This window comes from Hyaena hyaena, unplaced genomic scaffold, assembly GCF_003009895.1.
Source record: "Hyaena hyaena isolate Hyena2069 unplaced genomic scaffold, ASM300989v1 scaffold_18, whole genome shotgun sequence".
Classification (NCBI taxonomy): Eukaryota; Metazoa; Chordata; class Mammalia; order Carnivora; family Hyaenidae; genus Hyaena; species Hyaena hyaena.
The window spans coordinates 5,641,727-5,657,580 of NW_024080649.1; the positions used below are offsets into that span (position 1 = coordinate 5,641,727).

General features: G+C 44.4%; 2 protein-coding genes across 3 annotated transcripts; one reads left to right on the forward strand and one right to left on the reverse strand.

Annotated features, from left to right (window-relative positions):
• Positions 1–140: 140 nt before the first annotated feature.
• TXNL4B (thioredoxin like 4B) lies at positions 141–8,585 on the forward strand. Its single transcript, XM_039221825.1, has 4 exons — positions 141–366; positions 3,183–3,352; positions 4,642–4,793; positions 7,056–8,585. Exons 2-4 carry the CDS (start codon positions 3,221–3,223, stop codon positions 7,219–7,221), a joined length of 450 nt encoding a protein of 149 aa, XP_039077756.1. The 5' UTR covers positions 141–366; positions 3,183–3,220; the 3' UTR covers positions 7,222–8,585.
• Positions 8,586–10,626: 2,041 nt separating this feature from the next.
• LOC120223288 (haptoglobin) lies at positions 10,627–14,987 on the reverse strand. 2 transcript variants are annotated; one of them, XM_039221344.1, is made up of 5 exons: positions 14,957–14,987; positions 13,745–13,827; positions 13,337–13,438; positions 12,497–12,571; positions 10,627–11,537 (listed from the first exon to the last, which is right to left on the reverse strand). In XM_039221344.1, exons 1-5 carry the CDS (start codon positions 14,959–14,961, stop codon positions 10,759–10,761), a joined length of 1,044 nt encoding a protein of 347 aa, XP_039077275.1. In that variant the 5' UTR covers positions 14,962–14,987; the 3' UTR covers positions 10,627–10,758. The 2 variants fall into 2 exon arrangements, with proteins under 2 accessions (XP_039077275.1, XP_039077267.1); XM_039221336.1 differs by lacking the exon at positions 14,957–14,987 and having other exon boundaries at positions 13,337–13,443; positions 13,750–13,827.
• Positions 14,988–15,854: the final 867 nt, after the last annotated feature.

A 15,854-nucleotide genomic window follows, 5' to 3' on the forward strand; every position in this document is an offset into this window, starting at 1 on the left:
AGGCGAGGCTCCGCCTCGGCTCCGAGAGGAAAGGGCAGAAGGTCGGGCATGTTTAATAAGGGCGGAAGTGACGTTGCTCCCTGTCAAAGCCAGGGAAAGTGGGCGGTGACTAGAATAACGAATAATCTCATCGATTTGTTGGACCCCTGAGGGGAAGGACTGCAAGTATTTCTACTGGCCAGTGAGTTTTCTTCTTCCGGTTCCGTTTTTTTTTAAGTGGTCCGCCGAGAGTTGGAAGGCAACTCTTTGAGCTAGGGTCACTGCTGGCGGAAAAGAAGGGAACTGCCAGTGTACCGACCTTTTGGAGAAGTGGTCGGGGTTGCGGACACTCTTCAAGTGGAAGAGAAGATAACTTGGACAAATAAAGTAAGTATTTTTTATTGTAGCGGTTGTGGGTCAGGAGTAGCCCAACCACAGGCATCGTTAAGCATATGTATATTAAGTATGCATGTATATCGAATAGTTTGGAAGAAGGACTCTCACTCCGATGTAAATAAAAATCACCTGTCCACTGGTAGAGAACCACTGACGGGGTTTTGGGATATTTATTTCCAGTTATATTCCTATGTAAATGTATACGTTTATATTAGGTTTTGTACAGCAGTGGGATCCCACTGTATATGTTGTTTTGTAACTTTTTTATCATGACAACTTTTCAGTATGTGAAATGTTCATAGGTAACAGTACTTGGCAGCTGTGTAATACTGTGTTGCAGGACAGTACTATCATTCATTTTTTCCAATCCCTTATTTTGGGCCATTTAGGTTGTTTCCAGTTTTTCACCTTAAAAATGTGATAAATCAGGGGCGCCTGGGTGGCTTAGTCGGTTTAGTGTCCGACTTTCGCTTAGGTCATGATCTCGCGGTTCGTGGGTTCGAGCCCCGCGTCGGGCTCTGTGCTGACTGCCAGCTCAGAGCCTGGAGCCTGTTTCAGAGTCTGTCACTCCCTCTCTCTCTGACCCTCTCCTGCTCACGCTGTCTTTCTCTCTCCTAGAAATAAATTTAAAAAAACATTTAAAAAAATTTTTTTTTAAAATGTGATAAATCATTGTGGACTTGAGTTAATTCTCAGAAATGGAGTTGTTGCTCACATTGTTTTCTTTCTGGAAGAGTTTTTGCTTCTCTGCATTCCAGCAGGGAGTAAGAATGTGTGGCCCTTTATTCACACTCTTGCAAGTTTGTTTCATCTTTACCCACTTAATGGCTTTGTTAAATAATCTTTCATTTGCTTTTCTTTGTTTACTAGTAAAGGTTAACTTTTCAAATATTTTTGCCCATTTGTACCTCTTCTTTTGTGAAGTCTCTGTTAGTATCCCTTGCTATAATCATCTTCTTAGGTGTAGCATTAGTTTTACTCCTCTTTATCGGCACTGGAGTTGCTCTTTGAATTCTAGTGTGGAATTGATCCATCCTCTCTTTGAGTTTCCCTTTATCAGTAATTTGTTCTGCTACTGACATTTAATGAAGTCCTTCCTAACAATCAGCTTGCCTTTTAAAGTATGGTTCATTATAGGAACAATTTCATTTCCTATATACATTTTTATTAATTCCTAATATTAAAATGTGACACCTCTCTCTCTCTCTGTCTCTCTCTCACTCTCTCACACACATGCGCGCGCACACACACACACACACACACACACACACAGAAATCCTCCCTTTTCCTAGCATTAGCCAACTTGGGGGCCAAATTTAAAATATCAAGTATCTCAGTGGAGTTTTCTTCTGGACGGACTCAAAAATAGAGTATCTTAACCATAAAAATAGGAGCTTATTATAGCAGAAGGAACCTACACTGGAAATTTGGTGGCTTGGGGACACCTGGGTGGCTCAGGCAGTTGAGCATCCATATCTCTTGATTTCAGCTCAGGTCATGATCCCAGGATCATGCAATCCAGCCCACGTTGGGCTCTGTGCTGAGTGTGGAGCTTGCTTAAAATTCTGTCTCCCCACTTGCACGTGCTTTCTCTCCCTCTAAAATAAAATTTAAAAATTTTAGAAGAAAAGAAATGGTGGCTTGGATTCTAGTCCTTGCTGTAGCTAGAACCAAAACTATAAGCCAACAAGTCTATAAAAGGAGGGAATTGGATTAGTTCCCTTTTATCTGAGTATTTTATGATTTGTTTATTTTGTGTGTGTGGTTTTCACACAACCTCTTAATCATCTGTTTGCCATATGATGGGGTGCACCTAATAAGATATGCACCAAGAATCTTTAAGCCAAGACTCATGATAATGCTTCATCAATAAAAGACTGTTTTAGAAGTGTGGTACCTGTGTGAAATAATATGTCTCTGTGATAACGTGTGTAGAGATATGGGAAGGTCTGTGCATTCTAGGTAAAAAAAAAAAAAAAAAAAAAAGTGCAAAGTGCAAAAGAGTGGGTAAAGTATATGCATTGGACATCTGTCATTTGCCTCTCCAGATCCACCTTTGTCCTTCTCTAGAATGCTCCGGGACCACGAGAATTGGCTGCCTTCTGCATCTCCCCTGCCCTCTGGTTCCAGTGGGAGTCAGCCAGTGGATGCATTAGGAGGGGATCAGATGGGGGGAGAAGAGCGGCTGCATCCCTTAACTGCAGGCTGACCTCCTATACAACAGCCTTCTCCACCCCACGTGCCCCACCACACACTTCTAACTACTCCCTCCTGTAGCTCTTTCGGGCCTAGGCGTGGGAACAGCACGCTGCTCCTACCAGCCCGAGTACAGCCCTGTACCCTGCCTTAATGAAAATCTCTTGAAATTACCAAATTTGAGAATGTCATCTTTCTTCTGCTGGAACACTGGCCAATAGAATAGGCTATCTTTGGGGTAAAAGAGGGAAAAAACATAGGAATGCATAACAAAGCTGGAAGATACAAGAGAAGCTAATGAAAGTAGCTACCTGCTGTGTGGGGAGGAACAGGCCAGTACGAACAGGGCCAGTGGAGGACAGACAGACGGAGCGAGATTTTTCACAATATACCTTTTTACATTTGTGTTTCTTTTTAAGCTGGTGGACTTGCCACCAGTTTGTGCATTTAGTGTGTTTCTTTTACTGTTTTGATACTGTGTTGTATGAAACTATTTCTTTCCTCTGAGAATAAAATATATGTGTATTACCTGCTCCAGAATTATTATTATTTTTTTTTAAATTAGGACCCATGCACTTAATCTGTCTTTAAATATTGCAGCTGTATTTCAGGACTGACAGTGAGGATAAAATATTTGGATTATGTCAAGATGAGCTTCCTATTGCCCAAGCTAACTAGCAAAAAAGAAGTAGACCACGCAATAAAAAGCACTGCAGAGAAGGTGTTGGTTCTCAGGTTTGGGAGAGACGAGGATCCTGTCTGTCTGCAGCTAGATGATATTGTAAGTGAATTTTTAAAATAAATCATTTTCATTGAAAATCTATATGTTCTCACTTCAACATCTACAAAGTGCATGAAAGGCAGTGGCCGGGCCCGGAAATACTGCTGCACGCTTTCACTAGGAGCTGGTCATGTGCCTGCCCTGAGCTAAGCCTCCAGACCCGTGATCATGCTGGATCTGTCCTAGACGTCCCTCCCCACCAGCAGCCATCCAACTTCAGTTTCACCAACAAGGCAGTGGAGGACCAGAAACACGTAGTGCTCACAACAGTGGAATAATTACCATCACTATTACTACTCCCACACAGAGAGATGAATGCCAGGGAGGCCAAGTGACTTCCCACAGGACAGACCAACTTGCAGAGCTGGGGTTCGAACTTCGTTTTCTCTGCCTGCAGATAGGCCTTTCTAGTGTGTTGCCTCCAGTGTGTGCCTGATGGTAATCTCTGATTTCATAACACATCTTCATACTCTGATGAGTAGGGAGGGGAGAATAGGACAAAATGTGTTTATTCTTGTCTCTGTCTGTTATAGAGAGAGACTTACCCCGGAACTAACACCTCTTCCCACCATTTCTATTGCTGCCACCCACAGTGTGGATCCAGTATAAGAATCTGTTTCTGTGATTAAAAATGAATGTGTGATGCGTTAATCTGAGGGAGAAAAGGGCCAGAGGATTATACTCTCAGCCATAGAGGAAAGGGAATATCAGAGGCCAAGAGTATAGACTGAAACCAAGCTGTCCAAGTCCAAATCCCAGCTGTACTGCTTACAGCTGTGTGACCAGGGGCACATTACCCAGTTTTCTGATCTAAGAAATGGGGACAATAATAATCTCATAGGAGTGTTGTAAGGATCAAATGAGTTAATAAGTATAACGCACTTTGGACATTTAGCGCATAATAACCGCCACACTTGTATTCACTGTTTTTATTATGATTATCATTTACAGGGGAACTGGAAAGAAGGAGATTTGGGGGAATTTCAGTGTCTGGCGTACATATTTATGAGCTGTTTTTCTTTATGCGAACATGGATTTCATAAACCTATAAAAAGCTTATAAAAGCTTTTTACAACCAAAAATCTATTTTTTTAAAAAAAAAGAGAAATGTATTCACACGGTTTACCCAGGACCCTGTCTGAACGATAAGGTTACATTGTGTCTAATGTGGAACTCGGGAGATTCTTACCCCAGGAACTTTTTTCAAACAATATCGCAGTAAAAAGTTTCACAGAAGAAACCTTAGCTGCCCCTCCCATTGTAACCTACGTGCCTCTCTCTGTTCGCAGCTTTCTAAGACCTCTTCTGACCTGAGTAAAATGTCTGCTATATATCTGGTCGACGTGGACCGAACTCCAGTTTACACGCACTATTTTGACATCAGTTATATTCCATCTACTGTGTTTTTCTTCAATGGGCAGCACATGAAAGTGGATTATGGGTAAGTTAGATTGACCTGAAGTCATTGCAGCCGTGAGAGGTTCTTTCACCCAAGTGGTTCCAGTAACTCACCTGCCTGTGAGGGTGGCTCTGTGAGCCCTGTGTTGGTGCTGCATCCCCAGCTGACCCACTCCTTGGTCATGTGAAACTTCGGCGCAAAAACGGGAGCATTTCCAGTATGATTGGCAAATTTTACTATCCTACTTAAGTAGGAAAGAATTATACGGTTTGTGCAGCACTAACTACCCTTCGGTGTGAAAAATATTAGAACAGCTTTTTAAAAAGTTTCCTAGGAATTTCATTTAAAACAAAATATGTCATTGTTCTTAAACTTGTGGGACTGGTAGGCTGCATTTATAAAAGAAGTGTTCCTTCTGGAAAACTGAGACATGTTTCTCTCTGGCCAAGTGTCCTGTCTTCTGCCACTCAGAGAACACTGATGTCACTCTCCAAACAATTCTGTCAAGAATATGTACCGTGAGGGGCGCCTGGGTGGCTTAGTCGGTTAAGCGTCCGACTTTCGCTTAGGTCATGATCTCGCGGTTCGTGGGTTTGAGCCTCGCGTCGGGCTCTGTGCTGACTGCCAGCTCAAATCCTGGAGCCTATTTCAGAGTCTCTATCTCCCTCTCTCTCTGACCCTCCCCTGCTCATGCTGTCTCTCTCTATCCTAGAAATAAATAAAAATCTTTAAAAAAAAAAAAAAGAAAAAGAATATGTACCGTGAAATCTTTAACACCTTCCACTGTATCCAGTCAGCATCCCAGTACTCAACATGTGTTTTCAGTGTGTCCATAATTCTTATCATTTCTCACTGTGGTTGAGGTGTCTGCTTGTCTAGATCTGTGTATCTGTTTTGTCATTATCTACTTGAAAGTGCATTAAACATTACCTGTTTTAAGTATTTTAAAGCTATTTATTCTCCTAGGATACAGGTGATGTAATAATTTGGTGCAATCTTTTTTTTTCTTTAAGAGAGAGAGCGTGCTTGAGGTAGGGAGAGGCAGAGGGAAAGAGAGAATAAGAGAGAATCTTAAGCAGGCTCCATGCCCAATGTGGAGCCCTTCACAGCAGTCACAACCATAAGATCAAGACCTAGCTGAAATCAAGAGTCAGACTTTTAACCAACTGAGCCACCGAGGTTCCCCTGTGCAATCTTTTTTGTTTTGTTTTGTTTTTTAGTTTATTTATTTTGATAGAGAGCGCCCATGCGTGTGCAAGTGGCCGGGGGTGGGGGTGGGGGACAGAGACAGAGGAGAGAGAGAGAATCCCAAGCTGGCTCTGCACCATCAGCACAGAGCCCAACATGGGGCTCAGTCTCCTGAACCGTGAGATCATGACCAGAGCTGAAATCAAGAGTCAGACAGTTAAACCACTGAGCCATGTGGGCAATCTTTTTAAAAGGTGATTTATGACACTATTGGCCAACTTTAATATGTAAAAATGTTAACCTAGCAATTGCATTTCTAGGAATTTATCTAAAGGAAAATAATCTTGAAAGTGGGCAAAATTGGCTGCATGAATATTCATCCTACCATTATTTAGGAAGCAAAATACTTGGAAAGAACCTGGATGTCCCCAGAGGGATACTAGATGTCAATTTCATATGATGTTGTAGATACAGGTTTAATGACTTTGAAAGAAGTAGGTTTTATGTTATTTGGAACATTACAAAATAGTTTGCATGATATAACTACCATGATTTTTGAAAACAGAAATGCACATGTGTGCACACACACACACACACACATACACTCGAAGAATATGTACCAAAATGTGGCCTTTGGCCTCACTGGTAATGTTTTTTTCCAGCAGTAAACATAACTGATGCTTGAAATAGGAGGGAAAAAAATGATTTCATACTCCCTACTCAAATGTATAAATGAGGGGAACTCACAGACAGTGACCAGTTAACGGGCTCTGCACAGTGTAGCCAACAGCAGCAGTAACAAACTACGCCCACGCCAATGCCCAGGGCATTGTACTTGATAAGGAGCTGCGAAGAGATTAAAGTAGATTTTTGAAGTGGAGGCTCTTCACATGGTAGCACTTGCGTGCCCTCCCAGTGGCTCACAGCTCTGCTTTTAGTCCTGTATCAGATAGGCCCTGTAATCACAAACGGAGAGATCAGATGTCGGACTTATGTCTGAAATCTCCATGATGAGCAGAAAGAATCAGAACTGTGCTTCATTTTGTTTATCCTGAAGGCCTGCAGTGAGAAATTGCTAAAAGTTCTGAGCGGTTGTTTTTCTCCCGTGCTCTCTAGGTCTCCCGATCACACTAAGTTTGTGGGAAGTTTCAAAACCAAGCAAGACTTCATAGATTTGGTTGAAGTAATTTATCGAGGAGCAATGAGGGGAAAGCTTATTGTCCAAAGTCCTATTGATCCCAAGAATATTCCCAAATATGACCTTCTCTATCAAGACATTTAGCGCCTTCAGTACTGTCAAAGTTGAAGAAAAAAAGCACATCTTGAAACAGTACCTGAGCCTAGCTGTGCCGTTTTCCTGGAGTCCTTCAGACATGTGCCCAGCGTCGCAGCAGAGAAGAGTGCTGACTTGGGTAGAAGATCCCCCACCCCCAAGTAGAAGACCCTGCGGTGGGCAGGGATACTTAAACGTCTGTACCCTGCAAACCCCAGAACGGTCAAGACGACCGGGGTCAGTTTTTTAAAACTGATATTGTGCTTCTCTTTATTCCTTAAGATGATAAGGAACCCTTCTAAACATTGGCTAGCATATTTATGTTTATTTTGATATACAAGTAAAATAGAAAATCACTTCCCACAAGAGCAGAAGTACATATTTTCTACCCTCGATGTGCCCACACACACGCCCTCCCCTCACCCATTCCTCCACTCGTGTGTGTGTATATCATGCTCTCCTGTCTCCAGTCCCTGTTATCTCAGTTTCTCTTGGAATAAATGATTCTCTACTGAGAGTGAGAAAATGTTTTATTTTGGAAACTTTCTGGCTTACACTTAAACAGTATCCCGATTTGCTCATTTGACTAGGTTTTATGTTATTAAATTGCCCAAGAAATGGGACATTGAACCTTTACCATCCAGCACCCAATTTAAGCTGAACAAAAAATAACTACCCTTAGTAAGTAGGAGCAGATTTCTCCCAGAAGTCCCAGTTCTGCCTTTTTCTGAAGCAAAGGATTTTACTCCAAGGATTCAAGACTGAAAAGAGATGTCAGAATCCTTAAAAAGAAATAACAACTTTGTGATATTTGCCTGTTTTAATAACTTTATGAAGAATTCTTGCACTTCCAGCAGCCCTGGCATAACCTGCCACCACTTGGGCAAGACCCTACTTCTCTCAAAACCTCACTGAGCCTCTGGATACTGACTTTCTGGAACAGGGGAGTAAGTGCAGAGCCGGAGCACAGTGCGCCAGGCAGCATCGACTTGCTCGGGAAGCAGCGTCCTCGCAGCTCTGTGCAGACCAGCACTGACTCTGCAAGTTCACTCTCCCCTTCACGGGGCACTTCCTTTCCAAGCCTTTTCTGCAGGAACAGGTGACCGCGCGTCCTCGTTCTCACTGACGTGGCCTAGAAGGAAGGCTGCTGTGGCCTTTGTGTCCTTTGCTGATGAAAGGGGAGAGCCGCTCCAGGAATAATGTGGGGAACTGGCAGCAACCGTCCCAGGACCGTGAGGACCAGCGTTGGGACGAAACGTGAACGTGCGGAGACAAACAATAAAACCCCAGGTCCCTGGTGATGCTACTGAGCTACTCAGTGAACTCTAGACTGCCTCCTTGGACAAAGAATAAAATGTCTTCATTGCCTGTCACTGTTAGTTGGATTTCTGTCAGAACTGCAGTCACACAGTACTTGACGTGTCGTAGGTGCTCAGGTACCAACAGAACTCAGAACTTGCGTGCATAAAATTCTCATATCTTCTTTCTTCCCGAGGTCTTTAGGGAATGTTTCTCTTAAGTCCTGATTTTTTTTTTTAATTGTTTTTGTTCCTATCTTAGTTGCTTTCCATTTCATAAGTACTGACTGAGTTCATACTGAATGCCCTGTCCTGTGCTCAGTTCTATAGAAAACAAATGACTCCTGAATAGGAGAAGGCTTCGTAGAGGAGACAATGCCTGAACCTGAAAGGAGGGTGGAACATACTTGTGTGGAAAGGGGGAGGCATTTCGGGAGAGGGCGCCAGGAGGAAGAAGCCCATTCTGGGGACAGCAGAACATGTTCAGAGAGCCACACGGAGTTCCGTGTCACGAAAACCCAAGGGGTAGAGCAGGAGGGCAGGAGGTGCTGCTGGGGAGGAAGCCAGGGATGAGAAGTGAATTGAGAAAGTGCCAAAAGTTTCCTCTTATTTTCCTTTGGAACAGTGGCCAGAAGCCACTTAGTGCAATCAGAGAGTTCTTCAAGAAAAGTGGAGTGGTTTTCTCTTCAAGAATATTTAGTGCCAAAGCTCTACCGGCAGAAAAAGGCAGAACTATATTGAGAGGCATGTTGTTTATGCATTTGTATAATACTCCGTTTCTGGCTATTCTCTCTTTCACAGCTTTTAGAATATAGATGTAAGATCTTCATTGGTCTCTACTAGCTCTAACCTGTTGACAGTGCTGATGGACCTGGAGAGTACACGTGGGGACAACTTCACAGTGAAGGGCAGACCCTGGTGCGAGAATACGACATCAGGCATTTTATACCAGGAGAAGGAGAGGCCATATTTTCATAGGACACAAGGTCCATTGATGGAAGGTCAGTGTACCGAAGGCTTAAATAGCAGGAAGGAATAGTAGAAGAGCCTCCTGTTTACAGGGGTTCTGAAACCTTTCTTCTGAGAGACCCTTCATAGCAAGACCCTGTTTTTGTGAAAGGGTAGACTCAGGTGGCTTGCATTTGGCCCCTAGTAAAGGATAGGTTTCTTCCAACTGGGAAAAGCATACCCTATTGAGGAAGAGACTTGTAACTCTTTAGCAAGTTCCAGAATGTTCATAGGGACGTTAGACATAATCTATTTCAAGCCTCTCAGGAAGGAAACCGGAGACTGATGGCAAGGGACTGAAGGCACTTGGCAAATGTATGACCACGCTATGATCTGGACTCAGCAAGTCCAGCAATCCTGCTTTTACCCCATCTTACTTTGTTTCCCGAGGTGCTGGTTTGTTAGAGCACAAATAAAATAATGCCTGTGCCAAAACCCTTCTTTTCATCCCACGGTGAGCTAGCGTCTTCCTCATCAGCCTACACTCTTCCACCAGAACACTTCAAAGAAGAGATGCAGTGCAGAGGGCTAAAGGTCACATCCAGACAGACCTGGGTTCAAAGTGAATTCAGCCTTGGGACGCCTGGGTGGCTCAGTTGGTTAAGCGTCCGTCTTCGTCTCAGGTCATAGCGGCTCAGTTCATGATCTCACGGTTTGTGGGTTCGAGCCCCGCGTCGGGCTCTGTGCTGACGGCTAGCTCAGAGCCTGGAGCCTGTTTCAGATTCTGTGTCTCCCTCTCTCTCTGACCCTCCCCTGCTCATGTTGTCTCCCTCCTTCTCAGAAATAAATAAAACATTTAAAAAAAATTTTAAGTGAATTCAGCCTCATTATCTACTAGCTGTATAGCCTTAAGCAAATCCCTTAACTTCTCCGAGTCTGTTTCCGTGTCTGTGAAACGCGGGCAACAGTGCCTTTCTGAGGCCTGCCATTTGGTGGGCACTCAGTCAGTGAGCATGATCCCTAGGGTGGGACAGGTTGTTTCATCTTAGGGATTTCAAGTTGGCTTGGCGTGTTTTCTGCCACACTCCGAGTAGTCTATACCACTTAGCTGCTGCTGTACCATAAATGAGAGAATAAAAAAGGCCTGAGGCTAAAAACAGCACAGAAATGACTCAAAAGAAAGTTCTTTATTGATTGACTCAGCACTGCTCATCCCCCGTTTTATCCCCCCTCCTCCCATCCAGTTTCCTCTTCCAGAGCAAAGTCTTGCTGTCAGGCTAGGGCTCCCAGCCAGGCAGCATTAGTGGCCAGCTGTGGTTTCCTGAATCCAGGCCAGGATGGAGGGCACTTTCACGTACACACCATACTCGGCAACCCTACAGCTCTTATCAAAGCTCAGGATTCCAGCTGCGTACCAGGTGTCATCGTCCTGGTCGTGAATGGCAAAGGCACTGCCAGCATCACCGTAGCAAGTGTCTTCCTGAAACTCGGACAAGCCAGCACAGAAGGTGTGCTCATTCAGTATGGGCTGCACCCCTACAGGGCTCTTCGAGGACTTCTTTTCGGGCACTGTGCTGCCTTCGTAGTGCTTCACACAATTGTTTTGATCAGCCACAGGCAGCATGACATACTTCAGTAGCTCAGTGAAATTAAAGTTGGCATTTCGCCCCCAGCCAGACACGTAGCCCACACGCCCCACTTCTGCATAATCTTTTGAAGGTAGACAGATGGGCATTACTCTCTCATCAATGGGCACCTTTTCTTTGAGTTTGATGAGCCCGATGTCTACATTGGAGTAGTTAGGGTGGAGAACCACCTTCTCAATCTCCACAGGCTGATTTTTCCCCACATAGAGTTTTAAAGTTGGGGCAATGTCTTTTGCTTTTGCATCATCCTTATGGCCAAGGAAGAGATTTTTAGCCGTGGTCAGCAGCCATTGTTCACTAATCAGTGTGGCGCCCGAGGTGAGATTATGATGGGAGACCATCTTGGCCTGCCAGGGAAAGCTGCCTTTGGCGTCCACTGATCCACCTATGATCCGCTGCACCTGATCCACCGGGTTCTTGGGCTTTCCGCACACTATGAAGGAGAGTGGGAAAGTCGAGCAGAAATGTCAATCTCCCAGTGTGGGAAAGGGGCAAAACGTTGGCACTTGCTGCTGTCTAAACTGTCGTGTTAATTTCTGCACAGCTAGGAATATTTACACGCCTTCCCTTACCACCTGTTCCTCCCATTTCCATTGTTTACAGTTTAAAGTGGCTCTTTTTTATAAAGTTGTTTACATCACTAAGACACAGTTCTATTTCTTGCTTTTCTAACTCATGGAAAAAAAAAGTAATGCTGAGATTTTCAAACCCTAGGTGATGTATATTTAAACGATTTATCACAACAAAGACCTGTCCACAACTCCCGAAAATTCACCGTGAAGGTGAGAAGCTATAATTCATTCTGAATAAAGAGCCATCTGTTGCAGTGTTGGCTGGAACTCAGACTTTAGGTAGAAGGCAGGTTAGCAGATCTGCACCACTAATCGTAGAAGAGGGCAGTCAGAATCCTCCCGTCCCAGCAGGGAAAGGGGAGGAGCAGCAGCTCATTCTAAAAACAGGAAACAGAAGCCCTACCCCTTTCCCACGTGCTGCCTCCTACTTCCATGGGTTTAGTTTTGTTCTGTCTTCCCACGACTAATTCTTCCTGGAGCTGGCTGTACAATTGACCCTGGACTCCCTAGGCAGCCTCTCTGTACACACAGGGCCTTCTGACCCTCTGGGGGCAGTGTGGACAGTGAATTAGTCAATACCCTGAAGACCCAAATGAACAAGATCCTTAGTGCGCTTTTTTGGAGAGTCATCACCCAAATGCTCACTTATCGGCCTGACCATTTTAGGTTCTGCCAGGTCCCTCATCTTGGCCCTCAGATGCTCAGAGGAAACCACTCAGGAAGATTGTGCCTCTAGAAGACTTCGACCAAGATGCCTACCCACACACCAGACTCTCAACACCCACCCTTCTTCAGCTTCTGAAGGCCCCTGGCTTCCTACCTGCTTCACATTCGGGAAGTTTCTCTCCAATGGCCTTGTTGGTCCAGTGCTTCTCGCTGTTTAACATATACTCTCCTAAACCAAAAGAAAAGAAAGGAGTTAAAAAAAAAAAAAACAAAAACACTGAATCTGGACTCAGCATGAGGAGAAAAGGTGTTTAAAGAGAATCAGAGAGAGAAGGAAAGGACAGGGGAGGGGAGGAGGGAGGAATGCTGTATGAGAAGCCAAGTGGGCGGGGGTGGGGGTGGGGGGCAGCAGTGAAACCCAGAAGGACAGATTTGTTGTCATGGAGACATAGTACAGAGTAGGAACCAGGGTTCAAATTCTGTCTGTTCATCTTATAGGCTACCCAAACTTGAGCAAGTTATTGAGCCTCTCTGTGCCTCAGCTTCCTCATCAGCAAAACGAGAGTAACAGTATCTCTTCAGAGGATGTTGTGAGAACTAAGCAAACAGATGAACGTCAAGCACTTAGAATAGTGCTGGGAACACAGTACTCACTAGGTAAGGGCCACTCATCATCATCACCGGCACCACGCTTGGTTCCTTTATTACATCTCCTTTGGGAGATCTCCTTTACTACATCTCCTTTGGGAGATGTAGATCTCACCCTGAGATGGGTAGGCTACATGGCATCACCTCCCCTAACAAAGGAGAGAACTTGGAGCTAAAGTTAATTTGCTCAAAAGGCCACGGCTACTGGTAACAAAATTGCTATTAGAATCTACCTTTTCTGGTTCCAAGGAGAACATGTAAGCTTTCTGGCCCATCACCCCTCGCTTCCACTCATTGTGGAAAGGCCGGGAAGGAGGAGGGTGCAGGGACATTGTCCAGGTCTTACCATTTCCTTCGGTGCGCAGTTTATAGAAGGCCTTACACTGGTAGCGAACAAAGTGCTCCGCATAGCCATTCGCAATCTCTGGAGGTTTTGGGCAGCTGACCTCTGCAAAGAGAATGTAATAGGAAGAGAGGGTTCATGTCCAGAAACTCATCCAAGAGACCCATGAAAAGTTGAGAAGAAGCTGTTCTGCATATCACCTGCCCTCCACCTCAAAGGGAAGACAAAGGGAAGGCCATCTCCCCTTTTCTCTGGCTGGCTCCCCAGCGTTATTCACAGGACTGAAATACCAGAGACTAAGACGAGAAGAAGGAAGTGGCTCTTCCCAAAGAGAGAGTGCAGATCTGATAGGGTCAAAATGAGACCCAGCAGTGCTGGGGCATCCAGCTCCCACCTGAACCAAAGACCTACCTGTGTTATCCGTGGTCTCATTGCCAGCGTCCACTGCAGAAAGCTGCCCCCAGAGGAGAAGGGCGACGACAGCTCCCAGGGCTCTGCAGAGAGAAGACGAGGGGTGCTTGCTTCACACAGACACGCGTGCGCGCGCGCACACACACATACACACACACCCCTCCCATTAGCCAGCCGGAGAAGAGGCTACATGGAAGTGTCAGGACGAGAAGTTGCCTCCCACCACCACCCACATACACAGTCCACTGGGTTCCAGTGTGTTCTGTATTGCTGGGAATTCCACATAAGACCCAGAGAGGAACTACCAAGATTGGAAGGTACATAGACTTGCAGGCCTCAATTTCTGGCAGCATTTGGGAAACATTAAGTTGCTAATAATATATGAGCTCTCCTACAAAAAGAAGCCTCTGTCAGGTACCCCTAAGGCAGTACAGGATATTGGGCAATAAAATGTGGGTAACTTGAAGGTGGGAACGTAGGGATTTCTTATGCTATTCTCGACTTTTTAAATTTTTCCACAGTTAGAGGTTTTAAATATACAGAACTTAAAATGTTTCTATAGTTTCCCTGTTATTTTATAATTTGCCTTCAGGAAACAGCAAAATGCCAAAAGGTCGCCTGGAAGATAACAGGCTTCCAGAAAGCATGACCGCCAACACGGGCATCACTGCACAGGCCACACTTACCAGGTAATGGTTCCACTGACAGAAGCCAAATGCACAGAGATTGCTTAGTTATGTTAAGTTGGTAGTCTTGTTATTTCAGTGTTTAAAAAAAGTTTTTTTTCCTTTGATAAAATCTCAGTGCCTTAATTGGTCACTCAGATGTGTTACTATTGGTCTTACACAATTTTTAAAACAACAACAACAAAAAAAAAAGTCTGCTAATGAACACATTTTAGATACCAGAAAGCCTACTATGGGAGCCTCTGGCATCCCCTGTAAGGATGGAAATTTTGTAACCTCGAGGAAAACGATACCCTTTAGAGTAAGTCATGTTCTCATGGACGCAGAGAAGCAGAAGATTTAACACGCTAAACTGAACCCCTTAATTCACTGTAGTTTAGCCCAGTAGCCCTATTTCTTTGTTCTTGATTTCCATCTCTCCTTTGATTCCCCCCCTCCCATACCTGCACTATCTCGTGGTTAGATGTGCACAGAGAAAGATGGCATGAGCGAGGAAAGGGGAGAAGTGGCGGAACCATGGACTCACCTCATCTTTGGTTTGTCCTGCCAGATGGAAGAGCAGTGCTGTGGGGCCACCTGCTGTTGCTTTTATGTCTCCAGTATCTCACTCCACCCCCTTCTCGATTTTGTAATTGCTGTGTCCGCACAACTTTGGCCTTGTTAAGGTCACTGCATTTTCCGGTAACAGAGCCACAAACAATATCCCCGTTAAGATCTGGCTCTTGCTTCACGCTTGAGTTGCCCTGGTGTTTCTTTACAAACCCCAAAGAAGCCTGGCCACATCATGACCCCCTGGAGCTGCCAAAGTGCTTCCCGAAATCTGCCAATGCAGGAGTGGGGGAGGAAGCATCAATCTGTGTCTCTTTGTTTTGGAGAGTTTTCAGCACTGAAAAAAAAAAAAAAAAAAACCCTTCTTTGCATTATTTCAACCCCCTTGTAGATGTTCCTGCAACCTAGCTGAGACAGAGCTCTAAAGAAAGCATTTCCTTTTCACGGTCATCTTCCTCACCCTGTGTTGACATCTCCCTATTGCTTAAAACTTCTCCAACCTGAAATCAGTAAAATGTACTTATTGTGTCTTCTCTGATAGCTCTTCGCAAAAAATCACACAAAATGATTAAAGCTATACTGTAGGCTGATGCACACCATGCTCGATGGCAGCAGTTCTCACGATATTATAATCCAGTAATTCATGCAAATAGCAGGTGAGGAAAATCAATACGCTTCAATCAAATGTCTGTACCTCTGTATTCCAGGTCTGACTCAATTGAAATTTAGTAGCAACTCAGTAAAATACTGTTTTGTTCATTAAAAAACAAAAAACAAAAAAACAAAACAAAACAAAAAACCCACCCCAAAAAACAGGTCAGTGTTTCTTAAGTTAGAATGTACAAAAGAATCATTTTGAGATATTGGGGGTGGCA

What these genes read in the sequence shown, in the direction of transcription:
- LOC120223288 (XM_039221344.1), bottom strand. An exon ending in TGAGACCACGGATAACACAG is followed by an intron (nt 13,439 to 13,744) that starts GTAGGTCTTTGG and finishes TTCTCTTTGCAG; the next exon opens with AGGTCAGCTGCCCAAAACCT. An exon ending in ACTGCGCACCGAAGGAAATG is followed by an intron (nt 12,572 to 13,336) that starts GTAAGACCTGGA and finishes CTTTTGGTTTAG; the next exon opens with GAGAGTATATGTTAAACAGC.
- TXNL4B (XM_039221825.1), top strand. Translation starts at nt 3,221, where the DNA reads ATGAGCTTCCTATTGCCCAAGCTAACTAGCAAAAAAGAAGTAGACCAC. An exon ending in GTCTGCAGCTAGATGATATT is followed by an intron (nt 3,353 to 4,641) that starts GTAAGTGAATTT and finishes CTCTGTTCGCAG; the next exon opens with CTTTCTAAGACCTCTTCTGA. An exon ending in CACATGAAAGTGGATTATGG is followed by an intron (nt 4,794 to 7,055) that starts GTAAGTTAGATT and finishes CGTGCTCTCTAG; the next exon opens with GTCTCCCGATCACACTAAGT.